The 19,457-nt window shown below is 34.1% G+C and overlaps 1 protein-coding gene across 6 annotated transcripts in view; it reads left to right on the top strand.

Annotated features, from left to right (window-relative positions):
• Positions 1–19,457, top strand: part of LOC111153487 (vacuolar protein sorting 13 homolog A) — a 225,743-nt gene that overhangs the window by 184,923 nt on the left and 21,363 nt on the right. For 4 of the 6 annotated variants that reach the window (XR_002641007.1, XM_022512530.1, XM_022512531.1 and 1 more), the window contains 10 exons: positions 172–277; positions 6,259–6,372; positions 8,115–8,260; positions 9,488–9,569; positions 10,405–10,518; positions 11,347–11,422; positions 11,512–11,675; positions 12,243–12,288; positions 12,393–12,516; positions 15,423–15,537. Coding sequence is in view for 5 of the 6 variants with exons in the window: in XM_022512530.1 (XP_022368238.1) it covers positions 172–277; positions 6,259–6,372; positions 8,115–8,260; positions 9,488–9,569; positions 10,405–10,518; positions 11,347–11,422; positions 11,512–11,675; positions 12,243–12,288; positions 12,393–12,516; positions 15,423–15,537 (1,087 nt within the window). In the remaining variant the exon portion in view is untranslated. Of the gene's footprint in view, positions 1–171; positions 278–6,258; positions 6,373–8,114; positions 8,261–9,487; positions 9,570–10,404; positions 10,519–11,346; positions 11,423–11,511; positions 11,676–12,242; positions 12,289–12,392; positions 12,517–15,422; positions 15,538–15,734; positions 16,520–18,107; positions 18,485–19,457 lie in introns of those variants that run through there. The other 2 variants (XM_022512535.1, XM_022512536.1) reach the window with 2 other exon arrangements.

Genomic DNA, 19,457 nt, shown 5'->3' on the forward strand with positions numbered 1-19,457 from the left:
CATTTTGAGTTTGTTGCTATTATGAACAGTGTTGCCATGACAATTTTATTTGTTCATCTATAAAATCCTGAATTTCAGCATTCTAATAATTATCTAATGCTTTTTTCTCATCTCATTTTTTAAATGCACTTTAATCGATGGTTTTTAAATGTTTTCTACTTTGTATTATAGGTATTTCAAGGTGTTGATCCAAGAAATGGACCTCAGGTTAGATCTTGGATTTGTCTATGCTTTAGCAGAACTTATGACAGAAGCCGAAGTGACTGAAAAAACTGAGGTGAGATTTAGAATGATAGTATTAACAGGAAGGATTGGGGAAGGAGGAGGACTAAAAAAATTAGAAATTTTTTAATGTATTAAAATGGTTTTGGTCCATTTTAAAATAAAATTTTTTAATTTTTCTTACGCTGCTATGGTGGGTAAATTGGTAGAAATCCCATTTTCAGATTATAGATGAAGAAAGCAAGACAAGTTAAAATAGCCTTTTGAAGGTGAGTTAGCAAACAGGAAAGGTTTTAGGCCAGTAGTAGGGAGAAATACTCATATTCCCATCACTGTTTTTTCCTATTTTATTTTCCGGGGTTACTTTGTTTTGATTGATAACTTAGAAATTTGGGTGTGACAAGAATATTCAGTGAGAGAAGGGATAAAAATAAAAGGTTAAGTGTCTTATTTGTGACTGATAGACCTTAAAGTCATAGTGATAGGGTAGATCAGATACAGTCTTTTTCTGCTGTCTTCATAAAAAGAATTCTGAAGGTAATACAGATTACATGGATAAGGACTAGGGCAAATAATACTTTTTTTTTCTTTTAAATTTATTGAAATTCAGTTCACACATTATACATTTTAATCATCCATGGTGGACAAAGCTGTGTTTTTTAATGTATTTACAGAATTGTACAAGGATCATTACTAGCTCATTCCAGAACATTTTCACCAACTGAAGAAGGAAACCATGCCAGTCCCATCAATCACTGATGTACTTTGTCTATAGGATTTCTTGTTCTAGATATTTCATATAAATGGAATCATACAGTTTTTTTTAATGCATCATCATCAATACCTGTTGCTATCTATCCTTTGGATTCTAGCCATCATAGTGAGTGTGAAGTAGTATATCATTGTGATTTTGTGATTTACATGTACCTGATGATGAATGATGTTGAGCATCTTTTTATGTGTTGATGGACCATTTACATATTTTCTATAGAGAAATGTCTATTCAGATCCTTTGTTAAATAGGTTGTCTCCTTTTTATTGAATTGTAAAAGTTATTTATATATTCTAAATACAAGTCCCATATCAGATAAATGATTTGCAAATATTTTCTCTCATTCTTGTTTTTTCCTTCGCATTCTGTGTGTTGTGCTTTACTTTCCTGATGTCTTTTGAAGCACAAAAATTTAATGTTAATGAAATTCAAATTCTTTTTTTTGTTGTTGTTCATGTTTTTGGTGTCATTTTTAAGAGTCTTTTGTCAGATATAAGGTTGTGAAGGTTATGAATTTAGCCCTATGTTTTAAGAGGTTTTTTTATAATCAGGTCTTTCATACATTTTGAGTTAATTTTTGTATATAGTGGGAGGTAAGGGTCCAACATCAGTCTTTTGCATTTGACTATTGAGTTGTCCCAGTACCATTTATTGTATTTACTGAAAGAGTATTCCTTCCTCATTAATGGTCTTGGTACCCTTGTCAAAAATCAGTTGACCATTAATACACAGTTTTATTCCATTAATCTGTAAGTCCATCTTTTTACCAATACTGTACTGTCCTGATTATTGTTGTATTGTAGTAAGTTTTGAAATTGAGAAGTATGAATCCTCCTCCTTTGTTGTTGTTCAAAATGTTTTTGCAATTCCATATGAATTTTAGAATCAGCTTGAGAGCTTCTTTGAAGAAGTCATCTGGGGTCTTGACAGAGATTACATTGAATCTGCATACCAGTTTTGGAGTTCTGACAACTTAACATTATTAAGTCTTTTGATCCTTAAACATTGAATGTTGTGCTTTTATGTAGATCTTTATTTTCTTTCAACATTTGTATAATTTTCAGAGTATAAGTTTGGCTCTTTTGTTAAATTTATTTTTGAGTATTCTTTTTTATAGTCTGCACAGAATTGTTTTTTAATCTCATTTTTTGTTCATTGCAAGTATATAGAAATATAATTGATTTTTTATACCGATCTTATATTTTGCAACCTTATGAACTCATTTATTACCTCTAATAGTTGTTTTATACATTCTGTAGGATTTTCTGCATATAAGATCATGCCATCTGAGAATAGTTTTGCTTCTTCCTTTCTGATCTAATCTGCATGGCTTTTGTTTCTTCTTGCCTAATTGCCCTGCTAGAACTCTAGTACAACATTGAATACAAGTGCAAGGGCAGACATTCTTGCCTTCTTTCTGATATAAAGAAAAAGCTTTTACCATTAATTATGATATCAACAGTAGCTTTTTTTTTTTTTGTAGATAACCTCATTAGGTAGAGTTCTCTAATAGTTCCAGTTTGCTAAGTGTTATCATGAAAGTGTGTTGAATTTTGTCAAATGCTTTTTCTGCATCTCTTGGTGATACGGTGATGTGGTTTTTGTTCTGCTGATTTTATTACATTGGATGTTAAAGCAACCCACTTAGTCTTGTGTATAATATTTCCATATTTTGCTGGATTTGGGTCAGTAGTATTTTTTTGAGGCTCTTTGTGTTCACATTCATGTGATACTGGTCTGTTATTATAGGGCGAACACTGTATTTCTTATACATAAATAGTCAGTTGCTCTTTAAATTAGTTAAGAGAAAGAAATGGTTATATATTTATACTATTTACATCATTGTCTTTTCCAGTTCAATCTTTTTTTTCCTTTTTTTCATTTGGATTCTAATTACCATTTGGGGTCACTTGCTTTCAGCCTGAGGAACTTTCATAAGTATTTCTTGTAAGGCACACCTACTAGCCATAAATTCTCCTACTAGTTTTTTTGTTGTTGTTTTTTTTTTGTCTGGAAAAGTCTTCATATTCTTTCATTTTGAAAGGTAGTTATACTGGATATAGGATTCTTGGTTGGCAGGTTTTTTTCTTTTGAGTACTTTGAATATGTTACCCACTGTCTTCTTGCCTCCTTTCTGCTAAGATGTCAACTGTTAATTTTTTTTTTTTTTTTAAGATTTATTTGAGAGCATAGGTGAGGGAGGGGTGGGGAGAGAGAGAGAAACTCAAGCAGACTCTGCACTGAGTGCAGAGCCTGACATGGGGCTCTGTCTCAAAACCCTGAGACTACAACCTGAGCCAAAACCAAGAGTGGGACGCTTAACCTACTGTGCCCGCCAGCCACCCCAACTATTAGTCTTATCAGGGTCATCTTATATGTAGTAAGTTGTTTTTCTCTTCTTGTTTCTAAGATTTTCTCTTTGTCTTTGACTTTCAGCAATTTTACTATTACATATCTTTTGTGAACCTCTTTCCATTTATGCACTAGGAGTTCATTTAGCTTCCTGGATATGTTGCTTATTGTTTTTCATTGAATATAGAAAACGTTCAGCTATTATTTCTTCACATATTTTTTCTACTTTTACTCTCTTTTCCCCTGATATACCCATATTGTATATGTTAGCATGCTTAATGATGTACCACATTTCTCTGAGAGTGTTGATTTTTCTTCACTCTTTTTCCTCTGTTCTTCAGACTGCATGAACTTTAATACTTTGCCTTCAAGGTCATGATAAAACAATGCATTTAATTTAGCGTATAATGAAGTGTTTCTATTTCCCCTATCAGCTCAAATACACTGTTAGGTCCTTCTAGTGAATCTTCCATTTCTATTACAGTTTTCAATTCCAGAATTTTTAATAGGTTTTTTAATATATAATTTTTCTCCCTCTGTATTTGATGTAGTTTTCAAGTTGATAAGACGTGGTCATCATAATTTCTTTCACTTTCTAAATATGGTTTTCTTTAATGCAGGGCTCAATCCCAGAACCCTGGGATCATGACCTGAGCCGAAGGCAGACACTTAACCATCTGAGCCACCCAGGCGCCCCAGGTTTTCTTAAGTTCTTTGAACATATTTATAGTGGCTACTTGGAAGTATTTTTCTTTTAATCCAGTCTCGTCACTTCTCACATGCAGTTTCTTTTGCCTAGTTTTTTCCCAGTGTATGGGTCCTACATTCCTGTCTTTGCACATATCATAATTTTTGTTTGGGAACTTAGACATTTTAGATGATACACTATAAAAACTGGCTACCGATCCCTCTGTCCCCAAAGCTTATTAGCTTATTTGTTCATTCTGTGACTGGTTAGATTTTTTTAATTGAGGTCTACCCTTCCTACACCCCTTACTTTTCCTGCAATGTTAAGCTTTTGGTGTTGCTTCTCAGAGAGGTGAAGATCTTGGAATACCCACCCTTACCCTGGAACAATTGGTTTTGGGGCTGGGCCCTCTTCTCTTTTCACAACACACCTAGCTATTGAAGTCTACTAATTGCTGGTTGATTGTGTTATTTTTTTTCCCACAGTACCTTAGGCCATAAATTGTTCTACAGACTAATCTAATCAGACTTGGGCTCTTTTTTTTTTTTCTTTGAGGAACTCATCTGGAGATCAGTGTTTGATATTTGTTTTGACCCCAGGAGGACCCCTTAAACTGTCTCTTTCCCCATTTCACTCATGAAAACTAAGACGCCTGCAGTTTAGCCTGCATCTTCATTGAATCAGTGATTTTCCTTCCAGTTATCTTTCCCTATGACATTTACTGTTTCCTAATGCTCAGATGTGAACTTCTTCAAAAACTCTCTTACAATCGAAGTCGAAGGCTTTGGGGAAAGATTAGGGGTTTCTTTGGAAAAAGATTAGGAGTTATTTTAAAGTTTCATTGTCCCCCAGGTAAAAATACCCGACCAGAGCTTCAGAGCTAGGAGTGGAACAGGAGTGATCAGAACCCAGTATTCTCAGTGGTATTACACCAAATTAGAGTCTTTTTTCCATGAGTAGAGGCTGGGCAGCGGGACAGAAGCTCTCCCATCCCCATAATGTAGCATTAGCAGCTGGTAACTGGGGGTGGGATAAGAAATGCTGACATCTTATGCCTCCCAGGAAGAAAGTATTCCAGCTGTCCACTGGGCAGACAGGGAGCTTTATGTTCTTGAGTGTAGCAATCTAGAGTGGAGTCATGGCTTGCTGAACTAGGAGGGGAGACAGGGAGCTTTATGTTCTTGAGTGTAGCAATCTAGAGTGGAGTCATGGCTTGTTGAACTAGGAGGGGGATCTGAGAGAATGGTACTTGTTCAAATACTACAGATTCACTTTTCTTACAAATTTTTGTAGATTTTCTTGAAAAGATGTTTATTTGCTTATACCATTAGGTTCATTCATAGAGGCCTTAGATATTTAGGTTTTTTATATTTATTTTTTAAATATTTATTTATTTTAGAGAGAGAAAGTATGCATGGGGGTATGTGGAGGGAGAGACTCTGAAGCTGACTCCCCACTGAGTGTGGACCCTGATGCAGGGCTTGATCCCATGACCCCCAGATCATAAACTGGGCCATAATCAAGAGTCAGATGCTTAACCGACTGAGGCACCCAAGCACCCCAAATGTTTGTTTCACCAGTTTCACTGGGGAACTGGTCTGAAGAGCCCTTCACACTGTCATCTGAGAAGTCAATTTCCAGACACTGTACTTTTAATAAGGCTGTCATTTTGATACTGTTGATGATAGGTCAAAATGTGAATGTTGGGGCCATTTCTCAACACATAGAAGTACTTAAATTTGTGTTTAAAAGAGAATTAATGTTGATTATCAAGAATGAAAGCCATATTCATCACTTAATACAACATCATTTTCAGTGCCTTCCCCTTTTTGATTATAGCATGGACCTCTGTAGGTGTCAGTGAGGTATTTACTAAAAAGCTACAGAAGAACTATGATTATATTTAAAGAAAGGAATATTCCTAAGAAAGTATTGATGCACTGGATTATAGTAGCTTTTGGGGATAACTCTATAGTCCCAAGAAGAAAAGCTTAGTGTTCTGTAATGGATTAGATGGAAACAAAATATGCTTATCAATTTGTGAGTTAGGGACAGAGCTTTACTAACAGGTGTTAGGTTCCCTTCTCTTACAATAACTTTCTAATCATAAACAGTGTTGAATATGGATGTTATGGAGGTGTGTTCTACAGTATCTGAGCTATTGACTTAAATGCCTCAAACAGATGGATCCTTTAAGTTTTTAATGCTTTTTTTTCCCCTATAGGTTGAACTTTTTCATAAAGATATAGAAGCTTTCCAGGAAGAATATAAAACAGCTTCATTAGCAGATTCATCACAAGTCAGTCTCTATGAATACTTCCATATATCTCCTATCAAGGTAGGGGAAATAGAAGTCATTTTTATTATCCTTGATAATCTAGGTAATAGCAACTTGACTTGCATTGTTTGGGATATAAATTATATATCCCAATTATATATATATAATTACATATATATATAAATTATTTTCTCTAATAGTATATAAATTCTGTAAATAAAGTAGCAAGAATAGTCCTCTGAAATTTTTATTTATACTTATAACAATTTTTCACTATATAGAAATAATATTGGAGCCACCTACAACATGTGTTTATATGTTCATATCTTTTTTTTTTTTTTAATTTTATTTTTTCAGTGTTCCAAGATTCATTGTTTATTCACCACACCCAGTGCTCCATGCAATACGTGCCCTCCTTAATACCCACCACCAGACTCACCCAATCCCCCCTGCCACTTCAAAACCCTCAGTTTCTTTCTCAGGGTCCATAGTCTCTCATGGTTCGTCTCCTCCTCCGATTTCCCCCAACTCACTTCTCCTCTCCATCTGCCAATGTCCTCCATGTTATTCCTTATGCTCCACAAATAAGTGAAACTATATGATAATTGACTCTCTTCTGCTTGACTTATTTCACTCAGCATAATCTCCTCAAGTCCCGTCCATGTTGATACAAAAGTTGGATAGTCATCCTTTCTGATGGAGGCATAATACTCCATAGTATATATGGACCATATCTTCTTTATTCATTTGTCTGTTGGAAGGGCATCTTGGTTCTTTCCACAGTATGGCGACTGTGGCCATTGCTGCTATGAACATTGGGGTCTTGACCTAACATTTTTGTTACCTTAGTTTTCTGTTAACCTGTTTAATTTTGTGTATGATGTGTGTGTGTGTGTGTGTATTGGGATAACTGACATAGAACATGGATTAGTTTCAGGTGTATAAGGTAATGATTTGATATTTGTATACTCTGTTAATGATCATTGCAATAAATTCGTTCCCCATCCATCATGATACAGTGTTAAAAATTTTTTTTTCTTGTAATGAGGACTTTTAAGATTTATTTACTCTCTTAGCAACTTTCAAATAATGCACTACAATATTACTAACAATAGTCTCTGAGTTGTAAATTAATTTGTGGAGTAACCTTGATTTAAGAACTGAACACTGAATGGAACTAAATATAAGTTCTTAATACAGAGTTTCTGAATTACTTACATAATACTTGAAGAAAATTATAGAAAATTATTGTATATATATATATACATACAATATTGTTATAAATAATTATATATAAATGCATATCATACTTACATAACACTTGGAAATATTGTATAGAAAATTATATATATACACAATATATATAGTATATAAGTAATTATATAAATGCATACAATACAAAAGTGTGAAAGTTTGTTTTAACTGATTTCAACCTGGTAACTTAATTCTAATACTTGAAACACTGAGTTATTTTCAACAACTGCAACTTCTGGATTATTATTATTATTTAAAAATATATAAAAATTATTATTTTCATAGCTTTACCAAAAGATTGGGATTGAGCCTAAGTACCATGTTAGCTTACATTACTGAATTTAAAATTTAAAAAGAGCTGTATTCAATTTTAAACTCCTTTAACTTTTCACTTAATAATTTTGGCATAATCTAAAATTGCGAAACTGAAATTTATCAAACTTTGAAATCTTATATGGTATAGTAAATTTAAAATAAGATTAAATTTTAAAAGTTAAAATTGTCATTTTGCAGATAGTGCTTAAATATTTGTCTCTTTATCTCTTTAGTTGCATTTAAGTGTTTCACTGAGGTCGGGCAGAGAAGAAGCTAAAGATTCAGAACAACAGGAAGGACTCGTGGCCGTTCGCTCTTTAAATCTTCTCCTGAAGAGTATTGGTGCCACCCTTACCGATGTACAAGATGTAGTTTTTAAGTATGTTCAATATTCAAATCTATAAATTGACGAAAAGTCCATTTTACATTTACCTAAAAACTTTACAAATGAAAAAGTGTACAAAGGACATTGGAAATCATAGACAAATATGGGTTTTGCTGTTAAATGGAATATGATTTAAGTAACATTTAACCTGCTAAACCTTAACTAGAAGGAACAGAATAATTATTAAATAATTTCCTTAAGAAAGAGGGACAGAGGCCATACAAGTTTGTGCAACATATAAGGCCTTTCTGGGCTACAGAGGATTCCTGAGAAGCTGTGAGTGCCCGAAGGTATGGCACTTATACCATGTGGCTTTAGGGCTCTTAGGGTCAAGATTCTCAGAGCATATGCGACTAAAGCAAAATGAAAGCTGTGACAGGGGAAATGAAGGGATTCGTTTAAATGTTACAGCCGAGAATATACATTTTAATGTGAGTCATAACGGAAGCTATTAGAATACCTGACCAAATAAACTCAAAAAAGTCTGAGTGGAGACTTCAGATGAGAATGACCTTTTCAGGTAGCACCCAGCAATGTTATTAAGAACCTTGGTAAGACTCAGTGAATCCAGTAGGATGTAACTCTAAATCTAGATAAAGTTAGATACCAGTCAAATTAAAGAACATAGGTTTGAAGACGTTGGGAATAGGATGAGATTTCTCATCCAGCTTCTGTCTACCAGCTAACAGAGAGCTTCCCAAGCAGTGGATCCGCATGTGCTGTGAATAGGTTAGCAGTCAACTGACCTTGATTCCTCAGCCGTCCGCTGATCAGACAGGATCTGCAGCAACTGAAGCCTGGCCATTCTTGAGCAGAATAGCCAAAATCTTTAAAAAAAAAAAAAAAAGGATAAAAATAAAACCTCTCCATTCACCTCACCATGCCAGACATTTCTGTGTGGGCCATGACAGGGCAGAGTTGGAAAATACATTTCATGTCCATGAGTGGGATCCAGAGGGTCTCTGATTCCCCTGAAGGATGTGAAAATATGTTTATATTGGTGGCTCTTCTGAGGATAAGATCCATAGCTTTCATGATATTCTTTGAGGGTTCTTTGACCAGAATGTGCCTATGTAAAAGAGCAGGCTTTCTGATTGGCATGGGAAATGTACAAAAGGAAAGAAAAGGAAACAATTTGTTAATATTAAAAATATTCTCTTCCCCTGTCTCCCTCTTCCCCTCCTACACACACCCTCACACATATTTATATGTGTTTTGCAGGCTTGCATTTTTTGAGCTGAACTATCAGTTCCATACAGCATCTGAACTACAGTCTGAAGTAATAAGACACTATTCGAAACAGGTTTGTCTGAGATATTTTATAAAGGGACAGATTGAGACAGTGAAACTGGGTCTGTACAAGTAATGTAGATTTGACAAGGAAGTAAATAGCCATTTTCAAAATCTTAAAACTTTTTTTTTTTTTCTCAGAATTGAAAAAGAAATTGAGCCATGCCACCATTTCATTTTTTTGCCTTTCTCTTTTTGAGCCACTGACAGAAATATTTTTTGGATAAATGTGGACTTAAATATCTTTAAATAAAATATTAACTAATTCACCAAACTTACTCTAAAAAAATAGTTTCAAGGGAAGCTATTAGCAACTAACTGAATACAGGCAGTTTTTAATGTAGTTGTGTTGTTGAGTCAGTTAGATATGTTATTTTAATGGATTTTTTTTTCCATCTTTAGAAAGACTCCTGTATCTTAATATAACTTAGATAGCATCTGAGACAGCTCTTCTGTAGTGGACAGACACTAAGCCTGATTCAAGATGTCTGGGTTTGGATTCCAGTTTTGCTCTTTACCTACTATGTGACCCTGGGCATCATTTGACTTTTATGTTTCTCCAGCCTATAAAATGTTGGTGGTAATAGCAACTGTCACACACAGTTGTAAAAGTGAAAGCATTTTGAGTATTCTAAAGCTTTATGTAAATATGTCATACTATCTGTAATATTCTAATACCAAATCACTTTTTAAAAACAAAACTAGTGATAAATACGGTGATATGGTATAGGTGTTGAAATTGGTGATAAGGGTGTTAGCCTTAAAGAAAAGAAACTGGATGTGTGTACTGAACATCAACATTTTTTTCCAGTTGACTGAATTGATTTATATTTGTATTTCATTTTTAGGCCATTAAGCAAATGTATGTACTCATTCTTGGACTTGAAGTTTTGGGAAATCCCTTTGGCTTGATTAGAGAATTTTCTGAAGGTGTGGAAGCATTTTTTTATGAACCGTACCAGGTAATAAAATAGTTATTCTTGCATTGTATCACTAATACTTGGGAAAAAATAGTGCATCCCAAACTGCTAACTTGAAGTGTAGGTGTAAATAGATTTTGGGAGACATAACAGAAGAACATGATTTTGCAGCAAAGAATTGTAAGAGGTTTTGAGAAATTTGGAGGGAAATTTTACCCTTTCCCTCAAAATCTAAACTTAAGATTTTACTAAGATATACTAAATTTTCAGTGTTCTGTTGGAATACTAAAGGTAGGTAAACATTTTCCGTAGTAGAAGTAAGATCACCATGGGCAGGCAGCCTTTGCACCGTTGTGTGGAACAGTGAAAACAACTGCAGGCAGACACTGTGCAAAACCATCTTAATCAGTGACAAAATAGTGATTGTTTTGTCCCTTAACATTTTCTTTTAAAACATTCAAAACTCTCCTACTTTAACTTCTAAATGTAGAGGGTAATGAAAAAGTAAAACTGTTACTTATATTGTACAGTATATTTGAAACATCAATATTAAGTATTAAAGTGCAGTTACTTCTTTTACAAAAATTATCAAGAGTAGTTTGTGCTTATGTTTTCCTCCTGGAACTTACAGTTTGGAGCAAACATGTTTTGTACACATTGGTGAACAGTCCCGTTCCTGAGTTTGCATCCACTTGTTCCTTGTACTTTCAACGTCGCGAAGTATCTCTTAGAATTTTGTTAATGTGAAGCTTTTTGCTGGTTTCACTTCCTCTAGGATATTTTTATTCTTGTCCCTACTGCTTTCTTAATTTATATCAATAAGTTCACTTTAAAAGAAAATGTAACCTTTGTTGTTATTTGACCTTTTAGGGAGCCATCCAGGGTCCCGAAGAGTTTGTGGAGGGGATGGCACTAGGACTGAAGGCATTAGTTGGTGGAGCTGTTGGTAAGAAAGAGGACGCCGACCAGCTGTGATTAGTGCAAGAAAGTAATTTTACCTCTGCTTTTACTAAAAATAATGATCATTTCTGCTAGGTGGATTAGCCGGTGCTGCCTCCAAAATCACCAATGCTATGGCTAAAGGGGTGGCAGCTATGACCATGGATGAAGACTACCAGCAGAAGAGGAGAGAAGCCATGAATAGGCAGCCAGCCGGTCTTAGAGAAGGCATCACTCGTGGAGGAAAAGGCTTAGTTTCTGTAAGAAATTTCCCAGGGTTGTGAACTGGTCAGGGATTTTCTTCTTCTTCTTCTTTCTTCTTCCTTCTTCTTCTTCTTTTTTTTTTTTCTTTTAAGATTTTATTTATTTATTTGATAGAGTGAGAGAGAGCACGAGCAGCAGGGAGGGGCAGAGGAAGAGGGACAAGCAGGCTCCCCTCTGAGCAGGGAGCCCGACTCCAGGCTCGATCCCAGGACGTGGGCTGAAGGCAGACACTTAACTGATTGAGCCACCCAAACGCTCCTCAGGGAATATCTTTTAAAGCTACATTTGGCGAATAAGAAAATAGGTACTTGCACTCCTTCAAGCATTATTTAGATATTGGAGGAGCAGTGAGTTGTGACCTATATAAAATACGTCAGTAACCTCTAAAATCATTGTTTAACTAGTATACTTAGGTAATGCATTTCTAGATGTATTTCTGTTCCCATGCTTTCTAGATTCTTACAGTATCTAGAAAGCAGAACCCTCTATTTTTTTTGTAAGCCAGAGTTGGTTCTTTAAAGAATCATGTTGAAAGTATTATAAATTTTCCTTTTCCTCCCTAGGGTTTTGTAAGTGGCATAACAGGAATTGTTACAAAACCGATCAAAGGCAAGTACATTCCTTTGGGCCATATAGATTACCAGGTCTTTCACAAATTGATTCTGTTTTCATTCTTGATCCACTTGCCTAAACCTTTGTTTCTTTCTTTCTAGGAGCTCAAAAAGAAGGAGCAGCTGGTTTCTTTAAAGGTGTTGGGAAGGGTTTAGTTGGAGCAGTGGCAAGGCCAACTGGAGGCATCATAGACATGGCCAGCAGTACATTTCAGGGAATAAAAAGGTAAGTTTTCTCTGGTGGAAGATACGAGTAAAATGCTTAAACTGTGAGAAATAAAATAAATCGGCTGTTTGGCTCAAGGCCCTTCGTTTTGAACCGTATAAAATGGCAAGTTATGTATTATCTTCCTAATTCCCATTTAAGTTTCCTTTGCATCATTTCAACATTACAGAGTTCTTCTTTTTTGGTCCTTCATTCCCAGCAGCCTTGCAGGAAGGGCTTGGCAAGTTAAGCAAGCTTTTACTTACTTATTATAAGTACATTAGAATAATGTAATGCCATATATATGATATATAGGCATTATATATGTGTAACGCCATCTACATATACACACACACACACACACACACACACACACACCCATGAGTTATAAAAATTACTGAATTACCCATGAGTTATATAAAATTCACTGAACTTTATCAAATTGAAGTGAAGCCATTTGGATTTGACCTTTTCTTCTGGTAAGTTTTTTGATTACTAATTCAGTCTCTTTATTTAATAGAAGTCTTAATCAGATTGTTTGTTTCTTCATTCAATTGAAGTCCTCTTTCTTTTTTTCTTTGTCATTTTTGTTGACTCTGAGAACCAATTTTTTGTTTCATTGATCCCCTCCATTGTTCTTCTGCTTATCTCTGTTCTAATTTTCTTTTCTGCTCTAATTTTTCTTATGTCCTTCCTTCTGTTAGCTTTCAGTAGTTTGCTTTTCTTCCTCCAGTTTTGCAAGGTGTAAATTTAGATTATTGATTTGGGATCTTTCTTCTTTTTAAGTGTTAGGCATTCACAGCAATAAATCACTCTGTGAGCACTGTCTTTGCCTTCTCCCATAAATTTTGGTACATTGTGTTTGTTTTCATTTGTCTCAAAGTAGTTACTTTCCTTGGTTATTTTTCTTGGACCTTCTGCCATTCAGTTCCCACAAATTTGTGAATTGCCCAAATTTCCTTCTCTTACAAATTTCCAGTTTTATTTTGTGTGGCCAGAAAACAAACCTTATAGGTTTCAGCATTTTTATATTTATTAAGATATGCTTTAGGGCCTAATACATGGTCTGTTCTGGAAAGTGTTCTGTGTCCACTTGAGAAAAATACATAGTTTCCTGTTGTTAAATTAAATGTTTTCTGTATAGAGGTCTATTAGGTCTAGTTGGATTATAATGTTACTCAAGTCTTCTGTTTCCTTGCTGATCTTCTATTTAGCAGTCATGATTAAAAGTAGGATATAGAAATAACTGTTATTACTGACTTTTTTTTTCTCTTCTCAGTTCTGCCAGTTTTTGCTTCATGTATTTGGGAACTCTCTTGTTAAGTACTTATGTGTTCCTAATTTTTATATCTTCTTGATGTATTAACTTTTCTTGTAAAATGTCCTTTGTATTTAATGAGAATATTTTGTTTAAAATTTAATTTTCTTCTGAACTTGGTATGGCTTTTCCAGCCCTCTTTTGGTTACTGTTTACATGTTATATCCTTTTGCATCCTTTCATTTTCAACTTACTTTCATCTTTGACTCTAAAGTCCGTCTTTTTTGGATAGTATATACTTGGATCATACTTTTTTATCTGTTCTGCCAATTTCTGCTTTTTAATCGGAGAATTTACCCATATGTATGTCTTATACATATGGGTACGTTATGTGGTAAGCTCTTAATTAATGTTGATTGAATCTGTGAATATTTTTTGAATAAATGAACAAATAGACCATTCTCATGTAGGTCCATACAGTCAAAAATGCTAAATTATGGGGGTGCCTGGGTGGCTCAGTGGGTTAAAGCCTCTGCCTTCGGCTCAGGTCATGGTCTCAGGGTCCTGGGATGGAGCCCCACATCGGATTCTCTGCTCAGCGGAGAACCTGCTTCCTCCTCTCTCTCTGCCTGCCTTTCTGACTACTTGTAATCTCTATCAAGTAAATAAATAAAATCTTTATAAAAAAATGTTAAATTATTATAGTACCAAGACTAGCAATGCATATATATTTTTCAAACAGTAACTGCCAAGCCCAAGTGGGACTATGAGGAATGTTAGGGTATTTGAACATTAGAAAACTATACATGTAATGTGATTTATAACAATAATAGATTGAAGGAGATTAACTATATGATGACAGCAATGATCAGAAAGGAATTTCATATTTCATTTTCATTGCCCATTCAAGATTTTTTAAAAACAATAACAATAAAAAAAACTATAAACAAACTAAGAGTAGAAATGAACGTCCTTGTTTTGACAAAAGATACCTTAAAAAAAAATTTTTTTTGTTAATATAGGTTCTTCATGGAGAAATCTTAGAAGCTTTCCCTTTAGGGTGCCTGGGTGGCTCAGTCGTTAACATCTGCCTTTGGCTCAGGTCATGATACCAGGGTCCTGGGATCGAGCCCTACAGCAGGCTCCCTTCTGGCAGGAGGCCTGCTTCTTCCTTTCCCCCTGCTTGTGTTCCCTCTCTCGCTGTCTCTCTCTCTCTGTCAAATTAATTAATTAATTAATTAATTAATTAAAAAGAAGTAGAAGAATCTTTCCCTTTAAAGTTAGAAATGAGGCAAGGTCAGCTACAATCACCTCATATTTAGTATTGTATTGGTGTACTTAGCATTGAACTGGAAGAGCTAGACAGTATAATAGAAAAAGAAAAAGAAATGAAGTCTTAAATCAGAGAAAAAAGAAAAAAAGCAACATTCATTTGCTGATTCTAATTATTGTCTACAAAGAAAATCCAAGACAGTCTGTAAACAAACTTCTTTACAAGTTGACATTTTTCTAGAAAACTTACATTAGTGTCATAAAGACAAATTTTAAAATAGAGAAGTGATGTAGTAGTCTTATCCAAAAGAAGATTCTTTTTAGTAGTTGCATTTTAAAGTGTACTAAAGAGTTCTTGAATAATTTTTGTAGTCAAGTTATATTTTTTTTCCTGCAGAGCTACAGAGACTTCTGATGAAGTGGAGAGCCTGCGGCCCCCGCGATTCTTTAATGAGGATGGAGTCATCAGACCTTACAGGTTGAGGGATGGGACTGGAAACCAGATGTTACAGGTGGGTGAAGAAATATTTTACACATTACGAGTAATTTAGTCAGATTCACTTTACTAAAAGTAGTTATATACTATTTTAAATATATGTTAGATTATTTGGGCTTTTATGTGTTTTGCTTAATTCTATTTATAAGTTTCTAGCACTTAGGTTTTAATGTACATTTATTTACTATAAGATTTTTTTTTTCTTTTTTACAGGCATCAAAAAGTTTGATATGAAAACAATTAATGCATGACTTTACAAGTGAAAGCCAACAGTAGATTTTAGTCTTAAAATTTTCAAACTACGTACAGCTGTTTCAATATTTTGAATACAAAGAAAAGCTTTTGTATTGGTAAATTTTTGTATAGGATTTTAGTGAATCTGATCTTTTTATAGGGTGTTCTTAGTTCTGTACTGGATTTGCTAAATTTGTTGAAAACCATCGTGCCTTATGTACCCTCATAGTTGTTGGTACTTACTTAACCAATTAAACCATTTCTGTTTAGGGTACTTCCCTCTGCATATCAGGCCACTAGTAGCTTTTACACAGTTCTCATGTCCATTTGGACATGGATAAGGAAAAAACCAGTACCACTGCTGTTGGTGAAATTCTTGGGTTCTTAGACTTTTCTTTTGAAGATATTCAACTAGTCTTGACCCTCTTCTTGCCTTATGCCTGTGTGGTCTATTTAAAACCTGTGGGATCTGATAAGCAGTTCACATGAAAGCCAACATCTTTTATTAAGGAAAATCAGATTTGAAACAAAAAGCCACTTGGAGGTCGAACATTTTATCTAAAATAATAGCTATTTTTCTTACTTTGAAAACTGGGCTTTTTAAAACTTGAATTATGGTGTAGGTAACATACCATGATAGATTATACCAATTTAAAGTTATTTCATCTTTGGTTTAGATATGGACTACTAAATCATTTTTTTGCAAACAGACAAGGAGTCATTATGTTATATAGACTTGAAAATATTTGTAGTTATAATAAACAGTGGGGATATGGTCCTTTCTTTATAACCTTGATATTTTAAATATTGTCATGTTTAAAATGATCATGGTAAATATTTAAAACTTCAGTATTTTACCCACTACATGCAGGATATATAATTTTGCGTAAAATGTACTTCCATCTAATATAGTAAAACATGACCACTGAGATAGTGTGTATTATTTAGTAAAGCGATAGTGTGTTTAAAATGTTTTTAAAGCATCCAAATAATTGCACATTGGGACCGAAGTGGCAATCTAGTGAAAGGTTGTGCTCTAAAAAGCATTTTGTGCAATCTCTGTAGTGATAGTGTATCATTCTTTGGAAGATGGAAATGGTGCAGAAGTCACCCTTGGTTAATACAATTGAAAAATATACTTCTATTCAATTCCAGCCTTCCCTTTTTAGGGAAGGAACCTGTTACTTGTATTAGTAGCTTATGTTAACCTATTACTGACATTTTACTGGGCTGAATAGTTATTAGATCACCTGTTGAAAAATTAAAAATATTTCCTGAGAAACTTTTAATTAATTCAGTAAGAAGTAAGGATGAGTAGTGAGGGGAATAATCCTCATTATTAGGAAATAGATTATGATAAATAAGAAAGCCGTAAGATACAAAAATTTCTCTCAGTTGATAATTTGATCTTAGTGACAAATAAATTTATTTTATACCTACATTAATGGTTTGCTGAAGTTTTAAACTTTGGGATTTAAAAGCCATGACCTTTGGCTGTGTGTTTTTAGTGGTACATATTATTTTTAGTAGGCCAGTTTTAGTGTTAACTGCTAGAAGAGCTGTTTAAATGATGAAAACCTCACAATCCTTGTAGCCATTTTTACTTATTTTTTAGCAAGAGTATTAAACACAGTATTAGCTGGAATACCTATAGGAATTCACCAGAGGCCTTAGGATGTTGTGGTTAGCATTGTTCTCTTATAGGTGTGAGAAGCAGGTTGTTGGTTTGGTGGTAGTGGTGCTTTTTAAATCAAAACCGTCATTAGCAAATATTTTACAATACGTGAGTGCCAGTACTCTAGAAGAAAAGCAGATGACGTAGAAACAGGATTTAAAGTCTCATCTAAAGAGATTAAATCTGAGTGATTTAACATTGGTGCTTTAGCAAATGTATAATACTTAAGATGTTTCTCCTTTTATTTTCTAATTTTCTAAAAAAAAAAAAGGTACTCTACGTTCAGTAAATTATATGGGCCTATATATAATTAAATATAAAATACACTTTGGTTGTATGCCTTTGTATCTAGAAAGGAGTACCTATTACAGTGCCTCCAGCTGGGCGATTCAAGTTCACTACTAGAGAAATAGAATAATAATTCTCATATATTCATGGAATACCTTACTGGTATCATCCAACTATTTTATCCATTGAGTGTACCAGCCAGTGAGGTCTAGTCTTAGATCTATTAAGTTATGGAATGTTATATCTGTAATTACTGCCTTACTCAGATCTGAACTCTGCCTTAAGATTATTCTGACTCCTTGAACATTTCATAATTTTACATGTTTTGCAAGCATTTTGCCATGCTTAACTAACCTTTGTGCTTCTTTTTCCCTCTACCATGCTTACAGAAAATTCAGGTCTACAGGGAGTGGATTATGACTCACAGTAGCAGTAGTGATGATGATGATGATTAGTCAGATCTGAAATGTTAAATTCATGTTCTTTGTCATTTTATTTGGAATGTTTCGTTAACATGTTTTGTATGACTGCTACCACAACGCCCATATGTCCAATGTTAGGGTATTAAAATACTTTTTCCTTTTAAAATGTTTTTCTACATGTTTACAGAAAGCAAAGGAATTACATTATTTAAGCACAGAAAAAAATGTATTCTACATCCAAAGTAGGGCATACTATGTATTCTAGCATTTGCTTGTATATGTTTTGTAGCTTTGCAATGCTGAGTTCATCTTCAAGATTTAAAAGTTAAATATTTTTTTAATGTTCACTAGTTTTATTTTCATGTACCTGCTTATTGGCAAAATACCATTTTTAATATTCTCTGTAAATTTTCTGGGCTGTAATAGAATGCCATCGTATAAAAAAGAATAGTAATACCTAGCCAGTATTTTATATTTAGCATTTTAAGAGTGTTTTTGTCAAATTTCGTTTAATAATAATAAATTTATGTAACTTCAAGCAATATGAATTTGTTGTTCTCTTCCAAAACCACATGGGTTGTACTGCTGTTGTAAGGAACATTCATGATTTGTTCTGGACGTTAGTGACATAATTAATAGTCTTACAAAGAAAAAGGTCCCATTCTTTGGTTCACTTTTTATTTCATTACATATGTATATATACAATGAACAAAGTTGGTTTTATAGTCGTTATATTTACTTATTAACCTAAATATCCATATGCTGTATCCCTCTTATAAAATATTAAAAGTTAATTCAGGACATCAGAAGAATTTTTATAGTGAGCAGAATTATGTATATTTTTTTCTTGGTTGTATTGGAAAATGTTATCCGTGTCTCTGAAAGATCAATGAGCAGAACTGTTTGTTTTGTGCACTTGAAGGGTTTTCTTTAATTTTCAATTTAAATAAAACTATTCTGTCCTGTTTCACGAGTAAGTTAGATATACAAAAAAAAAAAAAAAAAATCCTCTAAAGAGTAAATGACTATTAGTATAATATGATGGGGTTTTCTGAAATTTTTATTTAGATTCCAGTGTAGTTAACATACAGTGTAAAACTGGTTTCACGTATATGATACAGTGATTCCACACGTCCATACATCACCTGGTGCTCATCACATGTGCACTCCTTAACTCCCCATCACCTGCTTCAGTCTCTCCACTCACCTCCTGTCTGGTAATCACCAGTTTGTTCCCGGTGCTTAAGAGTCTGTTTCTGTCTGTCTGTGTGTGTGTGTGTGTGTGTGTGTGTGTGTGTGTGTGTGTGTCTCTCTCTC

Source organism: Enhydra lutris, unplaced genomic scaffold (assembly GCF_002288905.1).
Source record: "Enhydra lutris kenyoni isolate GAN:26980312 unplaced genomic scaffold, ASM228890v2 scaffoldscaffold33, whole genome shotgun sequence".
Taxonomy (NCBI): Eukaryota; Metazoa; Chordata; class Mammalia; order Carnivora; family Mustelidae; genus Enhydra; species Enhydra lutris.